The sequence below is a fragment of the Haliotis asinina genome, chromosome 10, assembly GCF_037392515.1.
Source record: "Haliotis asinina isolate JCU_RB_2024 chromosome 10, JCU_Hal_asi_v2, whole genome shotgun sequence".
Lineage (NCBI taxonomy): Eukaryota > Metazoa > Mollusca > Gastropoda > Lepetellida > Haliotidae > Haliotis > Haliotis asinina.
This window is the reverse complement of record NC_090289.1, coordinates 48,663,339-48,676,463: the sequence shown is the minus strand read 5'-3', so window position 1 is coordinate 48,676,463 and position 13,125 is coordinate 48,663,339. Positions and strand designations below refer to the sequence as shown.

Here is a 13,125-nt window from a genome sequence, read left to right as displayed (position 1 = left end):
CTAGCATATATAAATATAGAAACTGGTTTGCACTCTATGTAAATCCGCGTTTAAACACACAGCAAACAACGCATTGGGATTTTTTAGTTATAAAGCTTCCAAGACTTATAACTAATCGGACTGCTTTTTCAAACTATTAACACAAGAAAAACTGTTACAGTACCACAACGATAGGAAATCAGTGACATTCGTCAACATAATGATCCAACACAAGCCCCGCCCATTCTGTTAATGTCCATTCAGTTATATTTAGTTATGTAAAAAGCCCGATAGTTGGCTCAACCTAATGTATATTTCGGTTAGACGAGTGATTTTGTTTTGTTTGCAGTTACTATATTCCTGATTCTCATCCTTACTTCGTGCCTTACCAGGTGTGTATGTGTTTTCAGGTGAAACTATTGGGTTGCCTTTGCATTTGTTTGTGAGTGGTGTTACCGATGGGGCAGAACACTCTCGCCTTTTCACAAACAACTGGTATTATCACGTTTTGAAAGTGATTCTGAAACACATGTCTTTGTCTGAATTGTAAAGTACAGATATAGAAGGGTTTTGTCTCTTTTATTTATTGTCAACACACCTTGGTGCATGTTCAAAGATATTTAAATAAGATAGAAGCCAAAGATAAATACATATGAATCAGAAAAGTTTTTTGTGTGACGATTCTTATTAAAGAGTTTCTACGTCGGTAGTCTAATTGAATACGGTGTAATCATAACATTAAAGATTCCAAGTGTGTGCGTGGAGATCGTAACGAAAATACTCTTCTACCCTGTTTGCATGCATATGATTTACATATGTTGGTACATTTCCATACATAGAAACACACATGTGCACATGTAAATATGTTATGCGTTCGCATGACAGTTAAGCAAGGAACGTAAATAGGGTGTGTAAACATTATTTCATTTAAAGTTTTCATGAAAGATTCAGTCATATGTTTGACGTTGTAATGGAGAGATTGCACGGATATCGAAGACAACATAGCAGAAAAATTCCCTACCAGCTCGCATCTACATTAATTTGTGGATTATACCGTGACATGTCGGTTTGGAAGAAAGATAGGCAATCGTCCTGGTGGGACGACACGATTGAATCGACGAGAAACATCCATATGACAATTTTAGGATAACTAAAGATGTATTTCACTAAGTTCATAACAAAGTGGCAGAGTGTCTCAAACCAAAGGAAAACTATGTGCGTCTTCCATTGGATACTAGAAAAATGGTTGCTAGTTGTTTCTATTGGCTTGCCTCAACCACTGAGTACAGAGCAGTCGGAACTCTACCAACGGTCTTTGATGTTCTGTTTGACGAGTATGTGGTTTTCCCTGAGAATGAAGATCTCCGAGACGTCATTCAAGGTTTCGAGAAAAAGTGGAATTTCCCAAACTGTGCGGGAGCAATAGACGGCTGTCACAATCCCATCATTAGTCAACATGAGTCTCACGGGGACTACCTAAATAGAAAAGGGTGGTACTCACTCATACTTCAAGGAGTATGTGATCACAAATATGTGTTCAGACACATAAACATCGGGTGGCCTGGTCGGGTCCATGATGCATTACCGCATTGATCCTTTATCCAGGTGAAGAATCTTCTTTATTTCCACAGTGGTCAGGGAACATTATGCCCACCGACAAGGGGGTGTCTCTTCCAGTAGATATCCTCATGGCTTCTCAAACCATTTTCTTACAGAGGTATGCTTTCACATAAACAAAAGCAATTAAATCACAGACTAAGTCGTGCGAGAATGACAATCGAAAATGCTTTTGGTCGACTGAAAGGTCTCTGGCGTTGTCTAGGCTTCGCGTTTGTTCATAAACAGTGACAAATGAAAAGGTCTGCTACATGTTTATAGATCGTAGTATGTACCAGTAGCAACACTTGTGAATGATGAATCGGGGTCTTGACACATTGAGGTTGCTGGTCTGGTTATGGTGGGTTGCTGATTTGTGTTAATCTGCTGGCTTACAGAGCCTTGCCTCTAACCCACACACCGCAAATTCATCTGCATCATATTAAAGTGACGTTGGCGGTCTTTTCTCCGTTGACGTTCCTCCATCTCCATTCTAGCTCTCCCCATGGCAATACGATGTTGTTCTGTCTCCAGCTTCAGCTCCTCAATGTCCATGTACTTCGCCTCGATGGTCTCATTGGTCGAAGAGAATTCGGACATAACAGAGTAAAGAGCTATCTCGAGCCGACTCTTGCTTGCTTTTTTAACATTTGGTGGCTTTACCGCGTCTGTCGTGTCCTGAATGATGGATCTTCTACGTTGGTTTCTTCAGCCGTGTCAGCGCGTCCTTCATTACTTTGTTCGTCATCTTCAGGACGTCTCTCATATCTCCTTTCATTATCATTGTGTTGTCCATCATCTTCAGTCTCATCATCATGTTCCTCCCGATTTCCAACAACATCATTTCGTTTCGGTATTGTTAGCATCAACCACGATGGGTTCGTAACAATCATCTTTAATGTCACCACTGTCTTCTTTTCCGTCTTCAGACTCAAGGTCCAAAGCTTGAGGTGTTCTTCGTGTGAGTGTATCAATCACCTTTAGCGGTGAAGATGCTGTTTTTTCACCCAGTATTTCATTAGGCTTGTCGACATACTTGCATTGGGCACGACCTGAGCCACTCCTTTTTAACCTGTGTAACATATTTTTACAAAGACGGTAGCTGCGCCTGGGTGAGTGCATCCTTGTCTTACATTGCCCGGTGCTCTTCTCATAGCCACTTTCTTCCATTTCAGATTCAGTAGTTTTGTATATGTTCTCATTGCTCACTTTAGGATCATCCAGGATATCCTCACGGTGAAGTTCTTACCAGATAGTAAGCAAGGTTGTTGTTGCATCTTCATCCTATGCTAGACCACGTTGTTTGGGCTTTGATGAACTTGCAATGTTCTTTACTTGACCACTCTCTTTTGACGTTGACGCACGTAACATGTTTCTACTAGACAACGCCCTTTGAGTTTGGACGTTGCTGACATTGCAAGTGATGTGGATGTCAGAACATTGCCACTAACTCTTTGAGACACAGTGACGTCATGTCTAGGCGCCGAAGTACTAGAAGGCCATATGTATTTTACATATTCAGGGTAAACAACGATAGTAATCTAAACATGACCCTTGAAGGTGTATATATTCATAGAAATTAGTGACATGTTCTGGAATCATTCCTCTTAAATCAAACTTAAGGTCCATAAAGAACCAATAACCAATAACCTGCGGTTGATCTGTCTGACTAATCGGAAAATTCCCATCTTAACCACTCCCTCCGCCCACATTACATATCAGTATATTCAACAGCCCCATTCATATCTGCATCACGAGATAGTGTATATAAAAATGTGATCAAGCGGCTATCCACGCGTTTTTGTGATACAAACACCAGATAAAATGCCAAAGAGTTGGCAGTTGCTGAAATTAAACCGGTTGCTACATACAGTCTGCGTTTTTGTCGATGGCATTTCCCAAACAACACACTTTGTCCACAACTCCTGTGGTTTTGTTTTTCATATATCAATTCCAGCGATACCTTCTTCTCTGTTCAGAGCTCACAGACAACACAAATGAGCTCTATAATAACAACTGTGGAAAGAAACCCAAAAATGTGTGTTTGAAAAATGAGGGATATCGCCCAAAAGTGTCTTGTAAATGATCCGTTGTGTTTTCAAACGAACTTACTTTTAACACAACTTTCTCGACTTTTCAACACTGGCTTATCAATCTTACTTTACCAAGTAACGTAACTTATTACTGTCAGTAATCCATTCTCACATAACATTCTCGAAACATTTTTATGAGATTTTACAACAGTTTTAAAAATATTCTCGTCAAAACGTTTTCGTAACGTTACAAAAATGTTTCCTAACTATTTGAAATGGTATTGGAATGTTTTGTAAATGTCATTCAATACCATTATGCTACAACGTAGGCAAAACTAAACTCAACAAAAATATAAAAAAAAAACCTTTACACTCTTTTCAAAGTCAATAATTTGAACATTTTGGAAAATGGGTTTGAAATAATGATTGTATTCAATTCTCTTATCATTAAAGATGCTATAGCATACAGATCATGTCATGGAATCGGTTACACCGGAAATGAGACTACAATGTTCATGGTCAAAAACTGTGTGTACACCTGAGGGGTACACCTGTTCACAACTTCAAGTAAATATTTTCTAAATGCTGCAAAAATGTTCTGCTAGAACATTATACGTTGGGGTCTAGGACAATTGCCAGCCGGACAATTGCCAGCCGGACAAATGCCAGCCGTACAATTGCCACCCGGGCAAATACCCACCCGGACAAATACCACCCGGACAAATGCCACCCGGATTAATGCCACCCGGACAAATGCTACCCGGACAAATGCCAGCCGGACAATTGCCAGCCGGACAATTGCCACCCGGGCAATTCCCACCTAGGACAATTCCCACCTAGGACAATTCCCACCCAAACTAAAGGTAACATGAAGAACATAGTTCAGTTTCAACATTTATTAATTCTAACATATGTACCATATAACAGCATTCCATATAAAACAAACATGAACTATTACCTTCTTCTTGACATGCTTTAGTATCAGTTTTACTGATCCTTTTTAATACATAACAAACGGTAGCATTTTTGTCTGTAAGGAAGCACTATCTTGTGACATACATAAGGTTATTGTAACTTTTAATGTTTTTGCCTTGTTTGCACGATATTGCCATGTTTGCATGTAGCGTGAACTCAAGTTCACTACACTCTAATATTGTGGGCAAGATGTATGTATTTTATTTATCAATTTGTATCACTTACGTGTGTGTGTATACAATAAAACATACTTCTGATAAGGTCTGGTCAGGCGCGTGTGTGTGTTCATGCTGGACACCAACACACTGGTCGTCGAGAACCTTGATGGACACAGTGCACTGTCCATTCCGTCTCAGCTTACTGTGGTAGCTGACAACTCCATTCTTCAGATCCTTGTGTCTAACATACCGATACCTCCTGAAATAAACATTCTTGGCACATCTCTACGACATAACATACTCTACACAACATTTGATCTGCCAAGCACTTGCTCACAATACACATTTCTCAATGTTATTTTAATAAATAGGTCTTCTTTTGGCACCGTCTCAGAATATGTATATTGTACAACAGTAGCACCCAAGCTCAAATACACTGGTTTTATAAGCATTTGATCTTAAAATTTCATCCAGTTTATATTTTAACAAAGTGAATATTGCACAAAGTAAAAACTTCATGTGGTATGGTGGGAATTATAGTGAAAATAACAGGGTGGGAATTGTCCTAGGTGGGAATTGCCCTAGATGGGAATTGTCCGGGTGGCATTTGTCCGGGTGGGAATTGTCCTGCTCCCATACGTTGGTCACTGGTCCCTCGGGGCCTATGGGTTGAGGTACCCACGATGTTTATGTTCGTTGAGCCCGAAGGGCGAGTGGAACATAAACAAACATCGAGGGTACATCAACCCAAGGGCCCCGAGGGACCAGTTAACAAACTCTTTATCATATCGAAAACCTCAATGTTGATTTCCCATTCTCAATATTCACAGGGACTACACGGACCATATTTGAAAGTTTTCTCAAAATTTATTTGTTGGAATGCGAGGCAAATGTTTTCGTAGCCATCGCTAGATTTAGCAAACGAAACAAGAAAAACGTTTTTAGAGTTATCTCCCTTCCAACCATTTGCATTCGCAAAAAAAATCATGTGCTTCATTTGTGCATTTAAATATTTCTCGGAGCACAGAAATGGTAGCCTGAAAGCAAGAATACTCCCAGTTACAGCTCAGAAATGCACCCTCAGACAGAACGTTATTGAGTTCGGAACATTCCATTTACATCGGCCAAACATTCCCAATTTAAATGAATACATTGGCATGCAGCCTTGTTTATAATTTCCACCACGTTTACTGACGCTGCTGACACTAATGTTAATTATGATTAAGCACGATAATCCAGTGTACATCGACATCAGAAACATTACTCAATGGCCCAAGGGAACAATATCCCTTCACTGGCAATGACCTGGTTAGGATTGCCTTGGATCCAAAGCCCATTATTATAGACAGTTTACGTGATGTCATAAACGACGCTTTCAGGGAACGCCGCTACAGTGACAGGTCCAGCCTCCTTGCTTATTTGTTTCGACGTGTATTCGAGTCAGACCTTCACCTGAAACTGAAAAGCAGTTTTACGAATTGATCAGCTTAAAATTCAGTTATATCCATAATCTGATATTGCTCATTTATATCCAGTCCTCATCACAGATTTACCAACCGGGCTGCACGAAGCGATCTTAGCGTTACAACGACTGTAACTCCCATTCTTCAACATAGGCTGAAGATTGCTTTGTGCAAGTGGATCCTGGGCAGAAAAAGACCTGTGGCACTGATATTTATTGCAGATCTGTGCAAGATTGACGCTGACATGAAAGTGCCCAAAAGACTCTATAACAGGGGTCTCCAGAGTCTGTCACTTTTTCCATGTCGACCAATGTTCCAGCAGAGTCCGCCTTTGTCGACCAATGTTCCAACAGATTCCGCCTTTGGCATCTGTGTTTCACAACATACACTGATACTCGAAATATTACCCAACATGCTCATACCTGGAACTCATCTAAGGCTTCATATGAACTCTTGCTATCGCTCATAGGTTGCTTGGTCTGGCTTTCATAACGTTTTAGTTGAGTCATTACCAAATTTGACTTATCAGTCACAGACAGTATATCCAATGCAGTTCCCTGTTTTGTCACGTTACATACGCTTCCATAGCCGTAGGTGAACGTCTACTTGCCTTTGAATGTGTTCATGATGTTTGCTTCCTTTGTGGAACAGCATGAGAAGACCTCATCGCATGGTATCATCGCTTTCTGACAGGGGTTGATTATTACATGTTCGTGATGTGTCTAAAACCTACAATAATTAATGGAGTTTCAATGATTGTGGAAAAAAGTTTTGCCGCTTTTGTAATTTAAACTTCTTGTTGGAGTTTTGTTATTTTCGCTCAGTCTATGATGTATTATTCGACACGACTACATCACTGGTCAGTGGTTTGATTTAAACGCTTCGACCTGCGCTGCATTACTATTTATTATTATGGAACTGGTCTTTTTTGCTTTGTCTTCGAGAGTTCATGACAAGTTCAATCCCGGCACCCCTTGGCTGTTACTCCAGAAGGTCAAGTGCCTGCCTTAGTTATACCCACTACATTCTCAACGGGCAAAATTAAAGAGTTATAGGAGGAAAGTTACCAAATTTATACATATGTCCGATTTAGGTTTACTACTACTACTACTACTACTACTACTACTACTACTACTACTACTACTACTACTACTACTACTACTACTACTACTACTATGTTTACCACCTCCCCTCTGAATCAGTAGACTCATGTCGTACTGCGGGTCTCTACAACAATTCTGCCGCTCTTGAAGTACATTGAAGTAAGATACGCTAAGACATTAATCTGGCTTAGTTGGGTGTGTCAGGAAGAACCAATGAAATTGCTTCCTCAGGATATCACGTGACGGAGCCAATATCTTCATGATAGCTATTTGGAAAGAAGAAGCCGGCAAATTGTACCGGAAACCTGGGATCAAATTCATCGATTACTTAATGGGTGGCATGAAACATTTCCAGAAAACATTCAGCTAAAAAGGCGCTTACGTGCGACAGGCTGACGACACAGGGATATTCCCAATAGATAGAGCGTTAATATGGCGGCAAGGCTCTTATATCGAACAATGCTTGGGCTGTTACTTAAAGACGTCTAATTGCAATAATCCAATGAGTCTTTAAAGCATTTATTCTTAACTTTAGAGCACTATTCAAATCGTACTTAAATGCAACGTGTCTATAACAAGTCTGTTCGCAGTGTGTGGTAGATTGCAAGTGCTTCATCATTGCTCGTAGTCGTTGTTCGTAAATGCTGTTACGTCGGGAATCAATTAAGATACGTACACGTAACAGTGTAGTCCCGACTTTCCTGCACTTACATTGCATCAGTTCTACCGTCTACTCTGACACTTACTTCAAACTCTGCGTTCAAGGGAAGGGGTAGTCTAGCCCTGGCAGGCGGTCTAATCTAGTCAGTTACAAGGCCAATGCTCTGGGGCATGTATATTCAAATGCCATGTAAAGGACGAAAATGGAAGCTACATATCACAGAAGCCATACTCTTAAGGAGTCTTTTCGTAAACTTAATGTATTTGATTCATACGAAATGTGAAAATGTCCTGAGTTCTTGTCGATAGAAAAAAACCCGATATATATTAATGGTTGCTTAATGTTCTATTTCGGTACCCAGAGACATGTTCAAGTCTGGTTGGTACAACGAGTAGGATATCTGGTCTCTGTGACCAGATCACAAGGACATGTTCCATCAGAGACACGTTTCTCTGACTGGTTTTCAGACGGCATTTGCGTGTGTAAATCAAATTGGTAATATGTAACTGCCCGTCATCACAGCAGTGTGTCAACAGTGTCCTTACTGAACCGTCCTTTCACTCAATTTACCGAACGATTAACTTATGACTCTTTTGAAGACAGATTGAACGTTTTAAAGATAACGATTTTGTGCTTGCACTTCTCCACGGTCGATTATTTGCAACAATGGGTTGATAATTGTAATCCAGTTTTATCGATAAAACAGATACAAACCGGGGATATTATTGATTGGTGATATAAACATTTTTTCGAGAGACTCAAGGCACAGTTATGAAATGGCATGCACGCACTTTGTGTTTCATTCTGTTATCAGACATTGGTGGCGTAAAGTCGGTTCATGCACAGAAGCATATGTCATTAAGGACTTCAATGAAGATACGATACGATAAGAATATGGTATGGTATGTTGTGATATGATACATGATATGATGTGATATGAGATACACTTGAATGTCGGTGTGTACAACATTCTGTGTTGGCATCATTCGTAGAGTGTATACCACTCTCTGTGTACATATCATTCCATGTGTACCATATTTCAATCGGCTGAAATCACATTAACATATGTAGATCGGTTAACGTGATATTAAGGGTTTAATGCTACATGACGATAAGACATCTCAGTTCTCTGTCTCTTGCCCTAGCTGTGCATGCCTGGAAGAGAGCTGATGTCTGATAGTCTTCATACAGTACTGGTCTGCAGAGTCGGTATACAGATACACAGGAGAATCAATACAAGCAGCATCTGGCCACCTGAGACTTTTCAAGTATGATAGGTTTGAGTAATGAGATACTGTGAGCAAGAAATCGGCAGTCTGTAAACCCAACCGAGCTATAACTGTCCGGTAGAATGCACTTGGAATGACACGTGTAGAGTAGCATTACAGAGTTTGGTAACAACTGTGTTCAGCACCAGAAAAAGACACATGTAGAGTACCATTACAGAAATGAGTAACAACTCTTCAAGGACCAGGGAAAGGCGTGTGTAGAGTACCGCTATAGAGTTTCATAACACCTGTTCAAACACTAGAGAAAAACGTGTATAGGGTACCATTATAGAGTTTTATAAAACCTGTTCAAGCACCAGGGAAAGGCGCGTGTAGAGTACCGTTATAGAGTTTCATAACAACTCTTCAAGCACTAGAGAAAAACGTGTATAAGGTACCATTTTAGAGTTTAATAAAACCTGTTCAAGCACCAGAGGGTTATATATCGCCTGTTCTCTCCCTGTATCATTTACACTTGAAAACGATACAAGAACCTGCATCGAAACGTCGTGTTCTAGTATTAAAGAAGTTGTCATCCATATACACTTATTCTATTTGACTTTCAACTTCTAAAATATGCCACTCAAACGCGTCAACAGAAGAATGCGTGTAGAGTAGTAGTATCGAGTTTCATAACAACTGTTCAAACACATCAGTTCAGGGTTCCGATGGCACAGGTATGTGTTGCCAGTCTATCCCGCAATTGCCAGTTCAATAGGTTAAATATAAACACGGCGGGGCATCTGAGTAATAGAAAAACTGATGCAGGATGTTTCAAAACACAAACATCGTAGGTAGTTCTATGCGTGACACTCGAAAATTAAAACAGGGTATATGAATAATACATTGGGACAAGTTTTTGGAAGGCCACAACGAATAAATACACCTAACCAATAACCTAATTCTACAAGTAACACACAACGAAGAAGAAGGTTCTCAAAGTGACACTCGAAATTTTGCAACAGAATACTATCATTACCAATAACAAATTTCAGCACTATTCGTGAATAAAACCAACATGAAATCAAGTTTTGCGAAAAAACCACCAACATTGAAGCCCTTTCGGTAACACTAATGCATGAAAAACGTCATTTTGAGTAACGGATATTGTATAGTAATTAAAAGGTAAAACTGATTCGTTTTCAACATCTTGCGACCTTAGTCAAGGCTGTATGCTAAGCCCTGTTTTTTTAATCTCTTCATTAACTACTAGGCAAGCAATAGAGTTAAATAGAAGTTTAAGTCGAGGTATTTTTGTCACTGAAGAAATTGAAGATATTCTCTTGTTGTACTTTGCTGACGACATAGTGTTGGTAGACAATTCAGTGAATGGACTACAACAAAAATTAGTTTTCGTACATAAATATTGCTTAAAGTGGAGTTTAGAGCTTTACTTAGATAAATCAAATATACTGGTATTGAGAAATGGTGGGTGTTTAAAGAGTGTAGAGAGGTGGCCTTACTCGAGTAAAGAGATTAAAATAGTTACGGGTTACCAACATGGTATATTGTATTTTCTTCAAGATAATTTTTATGTAAGGCTTGTGAAACTCTTTCAGTTCAATCCAGGAAGGCTTTGTTCCCATTTTATAAGTTAATCATACTTTATCTTTCATTCCCATTTGACGCAGTTCAGAAAATATGTGATACCGAAATAACGCCACTATTATTATTATATGGCTCGGAAATAAGGGGTTTCACCTCTACAGGGGACATGGTGAAAGTTCAAAGTTGATTTTGTAAAAGGTATTTGAATACTTAGTATTTCTAAATTTACTTCTTCTCGTGTTGTATTGGGCGATCGATGCTGGAAGATATCAAGTTTGTATAAGTTACTTCAGTCACTGTTTGGGGTATTAGTGTAGGCTTCTATGTATGCAACCAGGTCGTAATGATAAAGCGTGTTACGAAATGCTGAAGCTGTATGATAGTAACGGTAAAGTAAATTCGGGGTTCGTATGCTATTGTTCTGGATGAACTTTTCTTATGTTTGGATATCCCAGGATTTTGGCAGTTATGATCTATTTTGCGTACCTTTTCGACACGCTGTAAGGATAGACAGTGACAGTGACAAAAACTAAAGATATGTAAAGTGAGAGAGAGAGAGAGAGAGAGAGAGAGAGAGAGAGAGATGGAGGGAGAGAGAGAGACAGAGAGAGACAGAGAGAGACAGAAAGTGAGATCAACTTTTCACTCCATATTATTTTACATATCCTACGATGGTTAAATTGTTCCAACTGTTGATGTCTAACAGACCCGAACATACACAAAACCTGTCCATATATTTGAAAATATACCTACCTACCATATACTACTGGCACTCGTAAAATATATAAATGCACTTTCATGTGCTTTTGGCCATGAAGACTTATCGCAGAATAAAATTGTCCCTTGTCACCTGAATATTGAAGCAAAGCATGTGGCACACAAATTTTGTGCAAAACGAACATTGAAGTACGTTCAGAGAGTAACGGACCGACATTGAAGCATGTTCTGCGTGTAACGGACCGACATTGAAGCATGTTTTACGTGTAACGGACCGACATTGAAGCATGTTTTATGTGTAACGGACCGACATTAAAGCATGTTGTATGTGTAACGGACCGACATTGAAGCATGTTCTATGTGTAACGGACCGACATTGAAGCATGTTCTACGTGTAACGAATCGACATCGAAGCATTTTATACAAAATCTTAGGATACTGGAAGGTACAGATACTAACATACCTAGAGTAACAGCTGCGAGAACCACCGAGTTGAAGCTAGATCTATAGGTAACAGGCCGACTTTGAGCTGTGTTCTATGATTTACACACAAATCATGAAGTTCTCTATGCCAGTAACACAAATACACGGAGTAACACTTGTGAGTTGCAGCCTAATGTATGAGTAACACTCGAACGTTGATGGAAACTCAACAGTAATATCAATACTTGAAATTGATTAAATGAGTAAGACATACATAGCAGCAGGTTGTTTCCAAATAAGATCTTACTCCACGCCACGGTGTTGAGAAATCAAAATGTTGGCCTTACTCTGTTAAACTGCCATGACAGAATCCATGTGGGTTGACGTTTATGACACACGTGGCACGTTTATGTGATAGAGATTTCAATACTATTTCCATAATGTTTCAATAATGTTTCAATAATGTTTCAATAATGTTTCAGGTAAGGATGCCCCAGTGCCTGGGCGAACAGCGTTCTTCGTCGGCCTGAAGAACAACCGTGGCCCGGTGAAACAGAACAGTGATCTGCTCTTCGACAAAATCATAACCAACGTGGGTGGGGACTTCGACACCAAATCCGGCCGCTACACCGCCCCCTACAACGGCACTTACATGTTCAACATCGTCGTCGCCGCTCAGGGGAGGCAGAGGGTGAGTAACAACAGTCTCGGACAGATGAGGACAGACAGTTCGATAGACACACGGACAGAAGGCCACTGTTGTCGCTGCTTAGATATGCCCAAAGACACAGTGAGTAGTGGCTCTACTACACAACCTAACGAATTAACATCTGTTAAAAGTTGAATATGTCCATTATACACTGTTATCTGTTTATCATCTTACAAAACAAAACCAACCCTAAGGCCTGTTATTTCACTGTGATCAGCCAAAGGTATATACGCCATAGGGCAGTATCATGTTGGTAACAGTCTCAAGCATAAGATCATCGATCACACACCAAGTTGCCGAATGAAGTTATCAACCTCTAGGTCAAATTCACGTTATGGATATTTGCTAATCCGTCATAAATATCTGAGAATTCGCATCCTTACCGATGCCCACTCCTTATCTGAAATATCGGTTATCAATATGAAAGTCAAGCATTTCGCACATTGTTTTGTCAGTACACTTGACATTTGATTTCAATATCGACAGATTGCC

General features: G+C 39.8%; 1 protein-coding gene across 2 annotated transcripts in view; it reads left to right on the top strand.

Moving 5' to 3' along the window:
• Window positions 1-13,125, top strand: part of LOC137298227 (C1q-related factor-like) — a 62,257-nt gene that overhangs the window by 46,118 nt on the left and 3,014 nt on the right. For both annotated transcript variants that reach the window (XM_067830397.1, XM_067830398.1), the window contains exon 3: window positions 12,407-12,615. In XM_067830397.1, coding sequence (XP_067686498.1) covers window positions 12,407-12,615 — 209 coding nt within the window. The remainder of the gene's footprint in view (window positions 1-12,406; window positions 12,616-13,125) is intronic.